This window comes from Ictidomys tridecemlineatus, chromosome 4 (assembly GCF_052094955.1).
Source record: "Ictidomys tridecemlineatus isolate mIctTri1 chromosome 4, mIctTri1.hap1, whole genome shotgun sequence".
In the NCBI taxonomy this organism is placed as follows: Eukaryota; Metazoa; Chordata; class Mammalia; order Rodentia; family Sciuridae; genus Ictidomys; species Ictidomys tridecemlineatus.
The window spans coordinates 19,280,965-19,298,261 of record NC_135480.1 but is presented as its reverse complement, the minus strand read 5'-3'; the positions used below and the strand labels follow the sequence as shown (position 1 = coordinate 19,298,261).

General features: G+C 39.1%; 1 protein-coding gene and 1 pseudogene across 1 annotated transcript in view; both read right to left on the bottom strand.

Moving 5' to 3' along the window:
• Positions 1 to 17,297, bottom strand: part of Mtch2 (mitochondrial carrier 2) — a 20,605-nt gene extending 3,308 nt beyond the window's left edge. Inside the window, exons 1-11 of the mRNA XM_005329963.4 lie at positions 17,104 to 17,297; positions 14,763 to 14,847; positions 14,502 to 14,608; positions 8,846 to 8,872; positions 8,618 to 8,680; positions 5,916 to 5,973; positions 5,606 to 5,657; positions 5,158 to 5,217; positions 3,667 to 3,760; positions 2,275 to 2,322; positions 1,412 to 1,479 (exon numbers count right to left, since the gene is read on the bottom strand). Coding sequence (XP_005330020.1) covers positions 1,412 to 1,479; positions 2,275 to 2,322; positions 3,667 to 3,760; positions 5,158 to 5,217; positions 5,606 to 5,657; positions 5,916 to 5,973; positions 8,618 to 8,680; positions 8,846 to 8,872; positions 14,502 to 14,608; positions 14,763 to 14,847; positions 17,104 to 17,190 — 749 coding nt within the window. The 5' untranslated portion in view covers positions 17,191 to 17,297. The remainder of the gene's footprint in view (positions 1 to 1,411; positions 1,480 to 2,274; positions 2,323 to 3,666; positions 3,761 to 5,157; positions 5,218 to 5,605; positions 5,658 to 5,915; positions 5,974 to 8,617; positions 8,681 to 8,845; positions 8,873 to 14,501; positions 14,609 to 14,762; positions 14,848 to 17,103) is intronic.
• LOC144377436 (sepiapterin reductase pseudogene) lies at positions 10,396 to 13,579 on the bottom strand (annotated as a pseudogene).

The following is a 17,297-nucleotide window of genomic DNA, read 5'->3' as shown; positions in this document are numbered from 1 at the left end:
ACGGTTTTGAATCAAAACAAAAGGCAAAACTTCTGCCCAACTTGGTACAATCACTTGGTATCTAGAAGTTGGAAATCAAGCCAAGCGAGGTGGTTCATGCCTATAATCCCAGCTGCTCGGGCTGAGGCAGGGTGATCACAAGTTCAAAGCCAGCCTCAGCAACTTAACGTCTCAAAATAAAACACAAAAAAGGTTGGGGATGTGGCTCAGTGGCTAAGCACCCCTGGATTCAATCTCTGGAACCAAAAAAAAAAAAAGAAAGTACAATAATTTTCTTTTTGGTACTGGTGATTGAACCCTGGGGCTCTTAACCACTGAGCCACATCTCCAGCCCTTTTTATGCTTCTTTTTTAAAATACTTTTTTAGTTGTTGATGGATCTTTATTTATTTAATATGTGGTGCTGAGAATCGAACCCAATGCCTTGCACATGCTCACAAGTGCTCTACCACTGAACTACAATCCTGGGTCCCTTTTTATGTTTTATTTTGAGACAGGATCTCAATAAATTGCTGAGGGCCTCACTCAGTCCCTGAGGCTGGCTTTGAACTTGGAATCCCCCTGCCTCAGCCTTCTGAGCTACTGGGATTACAGGCATGCACCACCATTCCCTGCTGTAAGTAGAATAATCTAATACTTGACCTTTTGAGGATAGGACCTATATAGTTTGTAAATGCATATCAATTTTTAAAAATTTATAAATACACAGGGTATTGTGGAACAGGCCTATAATCCCAGCTATTTTGGGAGCCTGAGGCAGGAGGATCACATGTTCAAGACCAACCTGAACAACTTAGTGATATCCTGTCTCAAAGAAAAAATAAAAAGAACTGGAGATATAGCTCAATGGTAGAGTCCCCTTGGGTTCCACTGCCAGTAATGTTTAAGAAATACTATTTATGTCTTTCTGTATTCTAAAAAAAGGATATGAGGTAGTTGCTTACAAATATAAATTAATACTGCTGCATGAGGGCATATAGAGAAAAAATTACGAATCTAATACTAGCATTAAGTACATATTTACTTCCCAAATTCCCACTAGTACTGCCCTGTCAGGCATACAGGCAGCCCATCATCAGATAAGAAATGCAAAGTATAGGGGCAGGAGTTGTGGCTCAGCAGCAGAGCGCTCATTTCATACATGTGAGGCACTGGGTTCGATCCTCAGCACCACATAAAAATAAAATAAAGATGTGTGTCCACCGAAAACTAAAATAAATACATACATACACACACACACAAAATAAAGGTATTAAAAAATTCTCTTAAAAAAAAAAAGAAAGAAAGAAATGTAAAGTATAGGAGTTGGGGTATATAGCTCAGTGGCGGAGCACTAGTATGCGTAATGTTCTAGATTTTATCCTCAGAAATGGAACAAACAAACAACAACAAAAGGAATGCAAAGTACTTACCCACAGTTGTTGACGGCCATAAGGTTAGATACAAGCACAAAGGGATACGTCAACATACTGGCAAAAAACTGCAAAATGACAAAAAGATAGCTAAATTATTAGGCCATTCCTGCTCTTCATTCTCTTCTTTCCTCTTAAAGGCCTAGTGCTATAATAATCAACTACTTCAGTTTCTCAGTATCCCCAAAGAGACCAAGTTACACAATTTTTAGCCTGGAGAGGCTTCTTCCTCCTAATATATCATTACAACCATTATTTTAACAAAGGCCACAAAATCTGCTTATCCTGAGACTAAGTTCTCATTCAAATAAAAATGAACTACATTATTTAAGAGAAAAAAATAAATATAATTCTACATCTATATACAGTACAAAGGAAGCATTTCAAACACCCTTGAGGAAAATAAGAGCTCTTTCCAAAGACTATGCAAAGTAAAGGCCTGCTATTAGCTGGGTGTGGTGTGTGCCTATCATCCCAGCTATTCCAGGAGGCTGAGGATCACTTAGAGCCCAGGAGTTTGAGACCAGCCTGGTAACACAGGGAGACATCATCATACATACATACATAAAGGTCAATATTCCAAGACCCCACAGTGATTAAAGAGGGTAAAGTTCTCTAGTGTTGGATGAACAGGACACAGTATCTACCCTTTAAAAGCTGAATAGCATCAAACTATGTGGGCTGTTATTACTGTTGCTATGAGGCAGCAACTGCATCATTTCTTACATTTGACAAACATTATCAAATCTGAGGGAGATTTCCCAGTGAGACATCTCGTGGCTTTAAAGCAGTGATCAAACAGGTCAAATTTAAAAGAAAAACAAAACTATTCTTAGAAGGTTATAGGATTAAACAAAACTCACTCCTGTGACAGCTTGGGAATAACTTTTCATTTCATTCATGGTGGAAACCTAGAACAAGGAAAGAGCCTCTATTAGAATGAATCAGAATATTAAGCTGATATTAAGTTAACTGTCCCCAACATAATAATATATTTTATATCTAAATTATCAGTTTATTTGACAACATGAAAATTCATTTTGAGAATAAAAATACAAAATATTGAGTACAAATATTAAAAAACAGCAGTCAGAATGATCAATCTGATTCAAGACTGACAAAGGCCTATTACATTAGGATGGTTTAAGAACAAATGTAATAGCCTTAATATTCCAAAAACAAAGGAAAACGAGATCAGTAAACTATCTTTCCATGTCCCAGTAATACAGTTCCTGAAAAACTTTGTTTATATAGCCAAGAGACAATTCACTACCTCTATATACAGATTTGGACCAGGCACCTTGGAAAAGCTCCATCCCTATAGTCAAGAACCTTATAATGCTGGGCGCAATGGTGCAAGCCTATAATCCCAGCAGCTCTGGAGGCTGAGGCAGGACGATAGTGAGTTCAAAGACTGTCTCAGCAACTCAGTGAGGCCCTAAGCAACTCAGTGAGATCTTGTCTCTAAATACAATATAAAAAAGGGCTGGGGATGTAGCTCAGTGGTTAAGTGCCCCTGGATTCAATCCCTACTACCAAAACAAATAAAATAAAATTAGATATTGCTGGGCAAGGTGGCACATGCCTATAATCCAAATGGCTCAGGAAACTGAAGCAGGGGGATCCCAAGTTCAAAGCCAGCCTTAGCAATTTAGCAAGGCCTTATGTCTAAAAAAAAAAAAAAAAAAGGCTGGGGATGTGACTAAGTGGGTAAGAGAAGGGCCTCTGTGTTCAATCCCTGGTACCAAAAAAAAAAAAAAAAAAAAAAAAAAAATTTAGGTATCAATGAAGAGGTGATCTTAGCTGGGCACAGTAGTACATGCCTGTATGCCTGTAATCTCAACTACTAGGGAGGCTGAGGCAGGAAGATTTCAAGTTTAAGGCTGCCTGGGTAACAGTAAGATCCTGTTTAAGACACAAAATAAAATGGGTATATAACTCAGAGGGAAAATGCTTGGCTAGCATGTACGAGGCCCTGGTTCAATCCCCACTACTAACCCTCTGCAAAAAAGTGATCTCTTTATAAACAACATGAAATAATGACGGGACTGGATCTCTCAGGAAAACTCTGTCATACCTCAGAGACTTTTTTAGGTGCATCTCTGTTAGCCTTGGAAAACTCACCTGATCATTTTTTTTCTATATAATATTAGTTTGTCATATTAACAAACTCCTATCTTACTTTAAAGCTAAAGGAGCTATCAGGTAAATGGAAAAAGCCCACACCAGCACAAGTCACCAAGGTTACAACCTACCCCGCTATCCAGTGCATAGGTATTGACGAGGTAGGCCAGTGAGTTACAGAGCCACAAAGAAATGATGTCACCTAGGAGGCGAGGAATTAGACCCCTACACGAAGAAACAATAAAAATAAGAACCAAAAAATGTGATCAGTGAAAAGAAAATCCACTCAAACACTTCTTAAAACGTTCTAGGGGATTGAAGACATCAATTCCAGAATCTAGACCTCACAGCTAGTTCAGTCTATCTGACACTCTTGCACTTAGGCTAACCTCCAATGACTTTTGATCCCATTTTTAAAATGCAGGTCAGCCTTGCCCCTCTCAACTATGGCCAATGGCTCACTTTACTATTAATAACTGTAAGCAGGGAAGCCAAATATTTGTGAGCTACTTTGAAGAAAAGACTTAAATACGGTTTTACTAAACAATTTGATATTTAATTTGGAGGGAAAGAAAGGAGAAAAATTGAGAGAATGTCCAAATATATACAGATGAGAGACACCAAAAAACTTATTTCCAGAGGGTGGGGTTGTGGCTCAGTGGTAGAGCAATTGCCTAGCACGCATGAGGCACTGGGTTCGATCCCCGGCACCACATGAAAATAAACAAATAAAATAATAAAGGTATTGTGTCCATTTACAACTAAAAAAAAAAAAAAGAAAAGTTTCCAGGGTCTGGGTGACCTAAGTGAGGTGGCATGGATCGGTGGGAAGAAAATTATTCTGCAAACTGAAGACTAGGGTTCAAATGCCAGCTTCATCCTTCATTAGCAGGTCATAGGCAGCAAATGAATGCTCTTTAGCATGAGTGCTTTTTCAATTTTGAAAATATGACTAATGATGGCTGTCTGCCTATTTTCTAGAGTATTGATGATAATTAACAAACAAACAAATGAACAAATTGGGACTGGGAGTAGAGCTCAGTGGCTCAGTAGTAAAGTGCATGCTTAGAATATGTAAAGCCCTGGATTCAATCCCAATCAATCAATCAAGTAGTGGAAACTCTCTGAAAATTCAAAAGGATCATTTAGTTATTAACACAAAGTTTTTCTTAATAGAATACATGTAGTAATCTAAATTCTTCCAAAGTAAATTCAAGCTTTGCAAAAACTTACTCTTAGGACAGGGAAAATACATGGTAAAACAATCTTTCTGTTTTTCAAAAATTAATTTTCCTGCTTGGTCTGGTGGCACATGCCTGTAATCCCAGGAACTCAGGAGGCTGAGGGAGGAGGATCACAAGCTTGAGGCCTGCCCAGCAACTTGCTGAGATGTTATCTCAAAATAAAAAATAAAAAGGGCTGGGATGTAGCTCAGTGGTAGAGCACACCAGGGTTCAATCCCCAGTACCAAAAAAAAAAAATTCAGAGAAGGCTAAATGGAGATTAACATGATCCAGGAAGTACCTTTTCCATAAGGATTAAAAAAGACTCACTGTCTTCATTCTCAAAAAAAGCTTTTCTAACACACAAAAATCAAATGTAGACAAATAGCATTTACTCACGCAAAAAATCCTAGAATGCCCTCTTCCCGATAGATGGTTACTATGGAGTCACAAAGTCCACTAGGTACAGAAGAAGGAAAGATAAAGTATGTTAAGATCATGTTGGAACTATAAAAAAGCAATTTCAATGATCACTTGTGACAAAGTCAAATTTACAACCTTCCCTAGCACTTTCTCACTCTGCAAAGATAGTTATATTTGAAGAAAAAAGTGTAGATATCAACTATGAAGGGTGTAGGATACAGAGTTCAGGGTGAACTGGGTTTCAGTGGCTCTGCAATTTACTCTTCTGTCCTCAGGAGACTTCTAGCCCTGCCTGCCTGGGTCTTTTTTGTCTTATTTTATTGCTTTTTGTACATATTAAATGATGCATTCACATATGAATTTGTTCTACAAATGCTAAGGAATCATAAAAATGTAAAGTAGCAAAGCTAAACAAAATACTTACCAGTACTTGGATTCTCTGCCAATGAACTGTACCATAGATCTCAGAGTGATCACTGTAGAACACAGAGAAAAGATTCTTAAAACTATGTTGAGATAGATTTTGATAGCCCTGAAAAAAAAAAAAAAGGTTTTCCACCTAAAGATACTTTGCTCTCTGGAAAAATCAGAGAAAAGCTAAAACAAACAAACAAAATACATGCATGTAAAGCACTTTGGTCAACTCCTATGTCAACCTATTTCAGTGGTCAGGAGAGATCAAGTTGTAAAAGAAAGATCAGAAATCAGATTTCAGTTATCAACTGCAAACATACCGTGGAAGGGATGTGTGATGAGGGTAGCAGCAGAACGAGCGATCATCTCTCGAGTTGTCTAGAAACAATCAACACACAACTTCTGAAATCTAAATAAACAATACTTGAATTCTTGTGAGAAGGAATATGGGTAAATACTACAATACAGGATTTTAAAAAGGGGGACCACAGCCCTCCTGCCCGGTATATGGATAATACTCATTTCATCACATCTCTCACTGATGGATTTTAATGTTATAGTTACTTCTTAAAATCTTGCTGCAAACCAGATTTCTCAAACTGAATACTTAAAAAAATTTCACTCATAGAAAAAGAAACAGAAAGGGCCACCATAGAATATAAAATATTCTATGAGGCCTGTATTTAGACTGGTCTCTCATTGTAAGTGATTTCAGGGAGACTAACTATGCTAGACAAATGTCAGATTGCTCTATGAAATCTGCACCAACATCTCAATGAGAATAGAAGAGCTTTGATTTTTAATCATAACCCTGTAACTGTGCAGTCTGAGAGCTGCTGTGATTATCCCAATTTATCTTTTTAGTTTAGGACTCTGTAAGGAGATTATAAGGAAAGTTAAATTACAACACAGGGCCTGGTGTCATAAAGCAAATTTGTCATTTTTTGGGGGTGGGTGGGTAAATAACATGCACAGGGCCTGATTCTTATTTTAGCACTTCTGCACTATAAGTTTTCAACACTATTAGAAGACTTTCAGTAAAAAAAAAAAAAAAAAAATCATCTTGTTGAGGGGCTAGGAGACAAAAAGGAGGAAATAAAGAAGCACAGAAGAGGACAATGAGATATGACATCCTTAGTAGAAGGCAAGATTTCACTATTGCCAGAAAAAACTCTGTCACTCATTTTTGCATTTAATCATTCCCTTCAGTTATGGAGTTGACATTCTTCACCTCTTTACTAAAGGTAGTTCTGAGAAGATCCTATGGGACAGGATGGCTAACTAAAATTAAGCAAATAAAAAGTGTACATTACTATATCCCTACATTTTATTTATTTTTGGTTACTAGGGATTGAACCCAGGGGTAGTTTACCACTGAGTTATATCCTTAGCCCTTTTTCTTTTTCTTCGCTATATTCCCAGCATTTTAAAATTTATTTTATTTTTTGAGACAGGGTCTCACTAAGTTGCTTAGGGCCTTGCTCAATTGCTGAGGCTGGCTTTGCACTTGTGATCCTCCTGCCTCCTGAGCTGGTAGGATTACAGATGAACCCAATACTCGCACATGTAATTACTTTACCACTGAGCTAGACCCCCCAACCCACTATATCCCTACTTTTAAACAAACTGATCTCACAAAAAGTTTCAGAAGACATCTGATTTATCTGATATCTAGATCTTTAGAAATGTCTGTTTTAGAATAAATATTTTAGAAGGTAGTAATTATTGAAAAGTTGTTACATCGTAGAAGACAAGACAATATGATGTCTAAGAATTAAAAGTGGTTCTGAGCCGGGCATGGTGGCGCACGCCTATAATCCCAGCGGCTCGGGAGGCTGAGGCAGGAAGATCATAAGTTCAAAGCCAGTCATAGCAAAAGTGAGGCACTAAGCACTACAAAATAGGGCTTAGTGGTCAAGTGCCCCGGAGTTCAATCCCTGGTACCAAAAAAAAAAAAAAAAAGTGGTTCTGAAAGCCAGGCATGAAAGAAACCTCAATGGGGGATGGGGAGAGGGGAGACTGAAGGAACTTTGATTGGGCAGAGGGGACAGAGGGAAGCAGAGGGGGAGAGGGGGCATGGTGGAATGAGATGAACATCATTACCCTAGGTACATGTATGAATGCACCTGTGGTGTGATGCATATGAAAAACTGTGTTCCAGAGATGAAAAACTGTGTTCCATTTGTGTACATGAATCCAAATGCATTCTGCTATCATGTATAATTAGAACAAATTAAAAAAAGAAACCTCAATGACAGAAGATGGAGGTGGGAAATGAGTGATAGGACACCCTTCAGAGTCAGAATAACATAGAAGCATCTCTGTATAAATAAAACCCAATACATACAGGGTCTGACCCCAATTTTAACACTTCTGTACCATAAGTTTTCAACTCTATTAGAAGACTTTCAGTAAAACCTCTTTGATTTTTTTTTTTAATTAGAGCTTTATGGGGGGAGGGGGGTGTAAATAATTCCAACACATAGTAGTTGGAATCACCCCAACAAATTCATATATGCACGGAAGTTAATTTCAGTTCATGATCCTCCCCTTTTCTATCCTGTCCTTTCAGCAAAAACCTCTTCAATGTTAAATAGGAAATGAGTGGACATGCTGGGTGTGGTGGTGCACTCCTATAATCCCAGCAGCTTTGGAGTCTGACACGGAGAATTGAGAGTTCAAAGCCAGACTCAGCAACTGTGAGGCACTGTCTCTAAATAAAACACAAAATAGGGCGGGGGATATGGCTCAGTGGTGGAGTACCCCTGAGTTTAATCCCTGGTACCAACCAACAAATAAATAAACAAACAACAATAACAACAACAAAAAACAAATGGGCAAAACAAATTCCCTTGACTCACTAAGCAGCAAGCACTCACTGCTCCTCTCTTATTTATGTCATGCATGTAGGAAAGCCCAATTTAAATTGAAGGTTTAATTGCATTTGGAAACAGGTCATGTGATGCCACACCACTTACAGTTTGAGCTAGGTAAATAGCAAGAAACATTATTCATCTCTTACCTCTTTGATAACTCGGTCAAAGGAAGATGAACCTTCTTTTTGTACATTTGCAGGTCCTAACTCCTACAAATTAAACAAACAAAAAATCTTAAAGATCTTGGAGGTTTTAAATAGAATTTCAACCAAGATAAAAATGAAACTACTTGGCTTTTCCCCCAAAGAAGCCCAAATGGCAATAATAACTTGAAAGGGAAAGGGGATCACACATAGAAAGCAGCTTCAACATACCTCAACCTTGTCGAATTCCTGGTAATGCTACAGAAGAAATGCAAAGAAAGAATAATTAGGCTGTTAACATGTCATGTGAGAGGCGACAAATGAAAATTCTACTGGCATAAAATAGGTGATTTTTTTTTTGTGGGGGGAGGGAGACTACAAATCTATTGATTTCTACTTCTAATGAATCAATTGGAAATAAATGTCTCCAAGATGATATTATTGCTAAGTTTAATCTATTAGTCTACTGGAAAAACAAGCAAATGATCATGAAAAAGCTATTTTTCTTGTGATACTGAGGCCTGAACCCAGGGGCACTCTACACTGAACTACACCACCAGCCTTTTATTTTAACACAAGGTCTTGCCTAGGCTGGCTTGAACTAACAATCCTTCTGCTTCAGTCTCCTGTGAAAATTTATTTTTTTAAAATTTAACCTTTATTTATTTGTTGTTTTGTTATTATGTGGTGCTGAGGATTGTACCCAGGGCCTCACCTGTCCTAAGCAGGCGCTCTACCTCTGAGCCACAACCCCAGTCAGAAAACTAAACAAAACACAGCCAAGGATGGTAGAGCACACCTGTTGCCCCAGCACAGAAGGGTTCCTAGAGTCCTGGAGATCAACACTAACCTGAGCAACATGGAAACCCTCCCACCCACCCTCATGGTCTCAAAGAAAACAAAAAATAGGAAGCCAAAAAGAACATTATTTACTAAACATACATGTTCAACAGAAAATAAGTTGGTAAAAACACAGCTCCTAGGCTGGGGCAGTAGCTCAGTGGCAGAGCACTTGCTTCACTTGTGTTTGATCCTTAGCACCACATAAAAATCAAACAAATAAAATAAAGGCATTCTGTCCCTCTACTACTACTACAAAACAAAAACAAACAAACACAAACCATAAAACAAAACAAAAAACACAGCTCAAGGTTCCAAACCCTCTCATGGAAAAAGCAGAATCAATACCACATTAGGACAAAACTCTTTTCTTCACTACACAAAAGAACAGAGAATTGGTGCTAAGTTGAATAGCTGAAATCATCTCAGTTTTCCTTTAGTATCTGACTTTCTAAAATAGGCAAGTGAGATTTTTTTTCCTCTTCTGGAGAAGACAATATGAATACCACTAAAGCCCAGACTATATCAGGTGGCAAGAAAAGAATCAGACAATTCAGTTTCTTATTATATGACAATAATTTTTTTTCTAGTCATATCAGTTTTAAAAGAGATATTTTGTAAAAAGAATTACTTTTAAAAAAAATCAAGGGCTGGAGTTATGGCTCAGTGGTAAAGTGCTCACCTAGCAAGCACAAGGCACTGGGTTCGATCCTCAGCACCACCTAAATATAAAATAAAGATATTGTGTCTACCTAAAACTAAAAAAATAAATATTAAAAAAAAATCAGAGGGGGCTGGGGATGTGGCTCAAGCGGTAGCGCGCTCGCCTGGCATGCGTGCGGCCCGGGTTCGATCCTCAGCACCACAAACCAACAAAGATGTTGTGTCCGCCAACTAAAAAATAAATATTAAAAATTCTCTCTCTCCTCTCTCACTCTCTCTTAAAAAAAAAAAAAAAATCAGAGGCAAGAGCTGGGGGTATAGCTCAGTGGTAGAGCACTTGCCTAGCTCTGGGTTCAACCCCTAGCACTGCAAAACAAATGAAAGCAAGAGAAGAAATGTTAATATTAAGCAAAATTTGGGGTTTGTGGCTAGAATTAATTCTAATGGTTTCAGTTCTCTTTAAACATTTTCACTCATTTCCAGATTTTGTTTTTTACCTCATTGATAAAATTGTCTACTTCATCTCTTCTATATTATCATGAACAAAATAAAATTATTATTCAGATATACAGAACACTCCTTGTAAAGATTACTAGTTTTCTTCATCCTGAATAGGTCTTTCTTCAAACTGCATAAGTGCTTTTGATACTAGTGCTATTATATTTCTTCTTTTCCACATTTAAAAAATTGATATAGTTTTACATAACGATGGAATCTGTTTATGTATTTGTATATGCACACAATATAAAAATGCAATTTGGGGCTGGGGATGTGGCTCAAGCGGTAGCACGCTCGCCTGGCATGCGTGCGGCCCGGGTTCGATCCTCAGCACCACATACCAACAAAGATGTTGTGTCCGCCGAGAACTAAAAAATAAATATTAAAAAAAAAAATTCTCTCTCTCTCTCTCTCTCCCCTCTCTCACTCTCTCTTTAAAAAAAAAAAAAAAAATGCAATTTGGCCAATATCACTCCCCAGTAAGTACTGTTATATTTCACTGCACTGTACATGTGAAACATCTTCAGGGTACCTGGCTACCTCAAGTTTGTCTTAGTTTTCCTGTACATAAAGAAACTTGTTCTCAAGCATTAATTTTGCTTTTAGTTTAGGTCTATACATAAACCTCTATGACTAGATAACAACTGCCTTTCCGTATGTAAATCTCATTAAGGTGAGAACACTTTCACTGAGCCCAGAGCAGGGTGTTGTTGGAAAGGATAGAGTGTAAACACCCACCCAAACACCGGCTCATTAACACTCTGGCACTCGGCCTGGTGGTCACTTGAAATGAAATGATGCTTCTAGATTGAGCAAAACAAATGAAGGGTAAAAGAGCCTCTGTGTGAGGAAAACTAAAAAACCTTTCAAGGTCAACAAAGCCTGTGCAGAATTCAAAATCTGAGTCAACTAAGTAATGAAACTGACCAATAAAATCATTATTTGTTTATCAGATGATAAAACCATAGAACTGGGGGCAACTTTAATGGCTTAAAAAAATACACTGAGCCAGGAGCAGTGGCACACGAACGGAATCCCATCAGCTCAGGAAGCTGAGGCAGGAGGATTGTGAGTTCAAAGTCAGGCTAAGCAATTTAGTGAGGTTGTAAGGAATTATTAATGAGACTCTAAGCAACTTAACAAGACCTTGTCTAAATAAAATATTTAGGGGGTTGGGATAATGGCTCAGTGGTTAAGAAACCCTGGGTTCAATCCTCATATCAAAAAAAAAAAATACACTGAATATTGTATGAAGTACTATTTAAATGAGCAGTTAGTAAACACATTCTAATGTGATATATATACTATATAGTTTGAAAATATTATAGAGATTTAGTGAGCATATATCTGCTTGTGCACATGCCCTCTCTCTATTGCTTGTTTTGTTTGGTATAGGGGGTTGAATCTATGGTTTCCTGCATGGTTAGGATGCACTCTTATCACTGAGCTTCAGCCCTGCTGCTATACTTTTTTAAGAATTACAGTAAAGAAGATAACTTACCCCTGGTGCTAGGAGACAGAATAACCAACTAGAAAAATGCATATTTATATTCTCAACCATATTCATGCTGTACAACCTTCCTTTGTACTGTTCTGATACAGAATTTTCATTCATAACACCTTTATAAATATAGCAAAGGACAATTGTGCCTGCAGAAGCACTTTCTAAACACTAAGGCTGCCTTTAAAGTTAATTCAGCTTGAGCTACACTATACTAGGTGCCACTGAGAAATCAGTACAATCAAAATGATAATACAAGCTTTCCTATTAAAAGTAAAAAGCTGGCAAAACAAAAGGATCACTAAGAAAGAAACAAATATAACTGATGTTTGTAACTTTTGACTTTTCTTCCCTTTTGGGGAAGGATAATCCACATTTTACTTGTATATGCCTTTGCCATGTTGAGGATATAACCTTCAACAGAAGAAGCAAGGAAGGGGCATACACATGGGCTGGAACTCGTACTGTCCTCCCTTCCTTTAAGGCCATGTGCAAACCTACATGGGTTTTTTTGACACTAGATTGCTCCCTCCCATCCCCAAACTGACCACGGACAGAGACCCAAACTTCTCTCTTTGATGCTTTAGCTCCTTTTGTTTTTCAATCCCAAAATTTTATTCCTGAAGTGAGAGAGAACACCAGACACCCTGACCCAACCTCTCTTCCAAGCCTTCTGTAGAAGCCACTTCATCACCCAGGCTGACAACACAGACTCCTAACAACTGGTGACACCATCCACCCTGAGACCAAGACAATGGGCATGAATGCCTTATGTGTCATGGAAGTCCACATGGGCTCCAGACTTGAACATTTCTTTTGCAGAAAGCTCCATAATTTCTGGGCAGACATTCTGCACTCCACCAGCTCCCTCTTTGTCCTCAACTCCTGCAGTCTTTTTTCTAAGTATGGGTCTCTGGAGGTTTCCCAGGCCAATTGCTGCATATCTGTGTCCAGGGGACCAAGGGCATAGCTCAGTCTCCTCAAGCTAGGTTTCTCGGTGGCAAGACTGGAACATTATGTCACAGGCAATCTTCCATGCACAGTACAACATCCAGCCCTTGAAAGACTACAGGGCACAGAGGTATGAGATGTTAACTGCAGTCCTGCTGAGGACAGGACTGTCAAGGAAGGCCTTCAGGATGCTGGTCCAGAGCCCAATAGATATTCACTTCAGCTAGGTCATCCAGGTTCATGGAGCCTTTGGAAACGCTGGCAAGAGTGCCCATATTGTTGATGAGCAGCACATACAGCAGCCTCTCAGGCTTGAGGAGCTCCTAAAAGGTTGCCTATCGGCCAAGAAGCCCAGGTTGGCAAACACCTAGGCCACATGCAAGCCAGGTGATCACAGGTCTAGCTTGGCCTCCAGCTGCCATAGCACCTCATCACTGTGAGAACTTAGGAGGAATACCATGTTCAAGGCTGGGCCAGTGACCTGCTGAAGCCACTCTTCTTGCCATTGCCATTTTTCAGGTCACCGACCTCTGCCTGTTGGCACTGGGAATTAAGATCTAGCACTAACCACACAGTCGTAGTAGAAGCCTTGAGTGATTATGATAGCATGGGCCAGGGTGGGAACCTAAAATTTAGGGGGCTCAGCCCTGGGAATTGATGTTTTTAATAATATTTAATGGGCTGGGGGTAGCCCAGAGGTAAAATTCATGCCTAGCATGTGTGAGGCACTAGCATAATTAAACAAACAAAAAAACAAAACAAAACAAAAAAAGAAAAACATATATCTCAAATATATGGAAAAAATTTAAAATACACTTACTTAACTTATATTTCCATCACCAAGGAACCATGGCTTTCAAGGAACCTAGTATGAGGGTGCTGATCCCTTGGGGGGAACCCTAAACACTGCTCAAGATCTGTTACCTTCTTAAAGTGCCATAGATATAGCTGAAGTTCTACCACTCATCCCTTTCCCCTTCCCCAAAACAGGTACCATGCATTAACGTACAGTTTGATAAGTTTTTAAAGAACTTTAAAAATTAATGCATACATAGAAAAATGCATAGAACACCAATGTACAATATAATAATCAAAAGGCCAATGTCCATATAGCCATGTCCATGGTGATTAAAATCCAATGTCCATATAACTCTTATAGCTAGTTATAAATGTTACATTGAAATTGCTCTTAATTAGTAGAATAAATTGCATAAAAGGCAACTAGAACCTATAAGAAGATTAGTTGATTGGGCTGGGAATGTGGCTCAAGCGGTAGCGCGCTCGCCTGGCATGCGTGCGGCCCGGGTTCGATCCTCAGCACCACATACAAACAAAGGTGTTGTGTCTGCCGAGAACTAAAAAATAAATATTAAAAATTCTCTCTCTCTCTCTCTTAAAAAAAAAAAAAAAAAGATTAGTTGATTTACCTCTTACCTGTAAAACTTTACCATGGACAACAGTTCCAAGGACTCCTGAACACAGTCTTGGAGTTAAGCCTGTGAACAACCCACGCCTCCCATCGATACTTGCAATGTGCTGAGCTAGGAACGCAAGTTAAGAGATTTAAGTTCTAGTTCAAAGAAATGATTACATAGAAATTTCAAGACAACATGCCTTCCATGTATTTTCTTTTAGTAACTTTTGCCTACCACAGTCTCAATGTCACCCATTTCCCAATAAATCAAAGTTACTTACCGTAACAAAAGAGACCAGGAAGCTGACATACTTGCCGCCCAAAAATATTTCGTCCTATTGTTGGGGCAAGAGGCTCATATCCCACCTTTAAAAGTAAGGGAATAAATACATTAATACTAAGCAATATTCCCAGAATGCTTTGGCTGCAAGGTCTTGAACAAAGAACAAAATCAGGGTCATAATTTTTAACACACTTTACGTTTTCCAAAGCAGTGATGAATTGTCATCTCTGTCAATTTTTTGTTCTATCAAACTGATTAAGACTGGGTTCAATAAACTACAAGTTGCTTTTTGGTTCAAAAGTCTTTAAAGTAAAAACCACGTAGCCAAGATAGACTAATGTCAGGGTTGTTTTTGTTTTTTTAGTGCTGGGGATTAAACTAGGGGAGCTCTACCACTGACAAACACTTACTAGTCCTTTTTATTTTGAGACAGGATTTTGCTAAATTGCATAGGCTAGCCTTGAATTTTTGATGTTTCTGCCTCAGCCTCCCCAGTAGCTGGGATTACAGACCAATACAATAATATCAGTTTTTTGAGAACTGAAAATAGAATAAGGAAACTTTTGTGTTAGGAACATTTTACTGAAGAGGCTCAAAATATATTTTCTAGAGAAAATCTAGGGCATTTAAAATATTTGAACAAAATAAGATAATATTCATCCACTAAGCCAGCATCAACTGCCATTTGGCTAACTAGACAAAACACTCAAAAGACAAAAGCAGACATACCTGAGTAACTGACTTGAGAAAAAAATTACAAGTTAGGTTCATATTACATGAACACACTCATTAACAGTCTAAGGAAAGTCATTTAAACAATTAATGACTAACATTTTATTTGTACAATATATGTAGAATTTCTAGTGCCACGAGGATATTTGAGAGAATAATGCTATAGGACTCAATTTTGGCTCTCCTTGCAGTGATTCCTTACAATTAAATAATTCCAGAGAGTGCTGCCATGTAACTATTTTTGAAACCAGTATTTGGGAATTTCACCAAAACCCCTGAGATACTTGGCAACCCATAGATGTTATGAAATCAGAATTAAGGCTATTCAAGTTATTGAGGTAAGACTTCTGAATGTCACTAAAAAATGTCTCCTGAAGATCTATTGAGTGGTGGGTTCACATTAGGTATACTAGAGAATGCTGTCATCTCATGCTATCTAGCCTGAAAGGTGTCAATTCTCTATTTTAGACATCGCAGTACATTTCATCAGTCTTTGTCCTAGTTCAAATAATTTATTTTACAATATCCTTTTACATATGGAATCTGAATCTACAGGAGTCAATTGAGCAACAAATAATCTGGATTAATAACATCTCAAGAATAATATATATCCCTGGTGAACTGTATAGTTTTTAGGGAAAGGTAGAGGACAGGGATTCTAAAATCTGTTTCCCTCCTTATTATCAAGCACAAGATAATTATGTCAATGCTCAATGAAATTTAAAAAGAAAAAAGAATCACCTGGCCATAAAGAGGAAATTTGGAAAAGCAATTGAAAATACTATCTATCATCAGCTAAAATCTGGCCTACTTGCCTGTGAGTAGAAAAGACCATTTAATAAATATTTTACGGTAGATGAAAAACTAAGGACAGGCCAGAGAAGACATCAGGAGTTTTATGCTCATGTTCAAACTCGCCAAAACTCTTTTAACTGAACTGATTTCCAGCTCTGGCAAACGTGATTTTCATTGTCATGAACCACATGGGCTGCTGCAGGACAGCACTCAATGGATTCTTTCGAAATTTGACTTCATTATCACTTCTGAAAGAACTCCTTGTGTTTATCTGAGTATCTGGTGTTAAAATCTCTGAAGAGAATAGCAGTGGTAACAGTAGCAAGGAAAAAAGGAAGAAAAGCGAATAAAAATAATAAAATGTCGGGTTTCCTATGACTTCAAATTTGTCTTCAACAAATACTTCCTGTCCTGCATTTGAGAATTTTTTGCCGGGGTGGGGGGAGGGAGCCAGGTAAGGTGAATGCTAATCTCAGAGGGGTGAAGGGGAGAGTCCGGATCTCTAGGTGGCGACCCGCCAGGATTAACCTCGGGGAAGGTAAAAAACAAAGTTCAGAGGTGCCACTGAGCAGGACAGGGTGGCAGTTGGCTGTGGGAGGAGGAGTGGGCCTCACCGCCTGGAGGGGAGGCGAGACCTCGGAGAGGCCCAAGAGAGAGGCTCCGCGGGTCGGTGGAGAGGGAGGAGGGCAACAGAGAAGGGGCAGCATCCCGGAGGTGGAAGGCCGAGGCAAGGCTGGAGCCGATCCGCAGCCGCCCTGTGCAGGGGCGACCCGGCGGGCGCTGGAGGGGAAGGGTGTGGCGACGACTCATACCTGGATGAGCACTTTCACGTACATGAGCGGCTGAGACAGGATGGTGAGACCGGAGCCCAGGAGAACCTGACTGGCCGCGTCCGCCATGATGGCACCCGCGGACGGACAGACAGACCAAGCCACCAAGCGACAGAGCCGGTCGCAGATCACGTGCCGGGGCCGCCGGCTCCACTGGCCCGCCCGCGGCGCGCGCG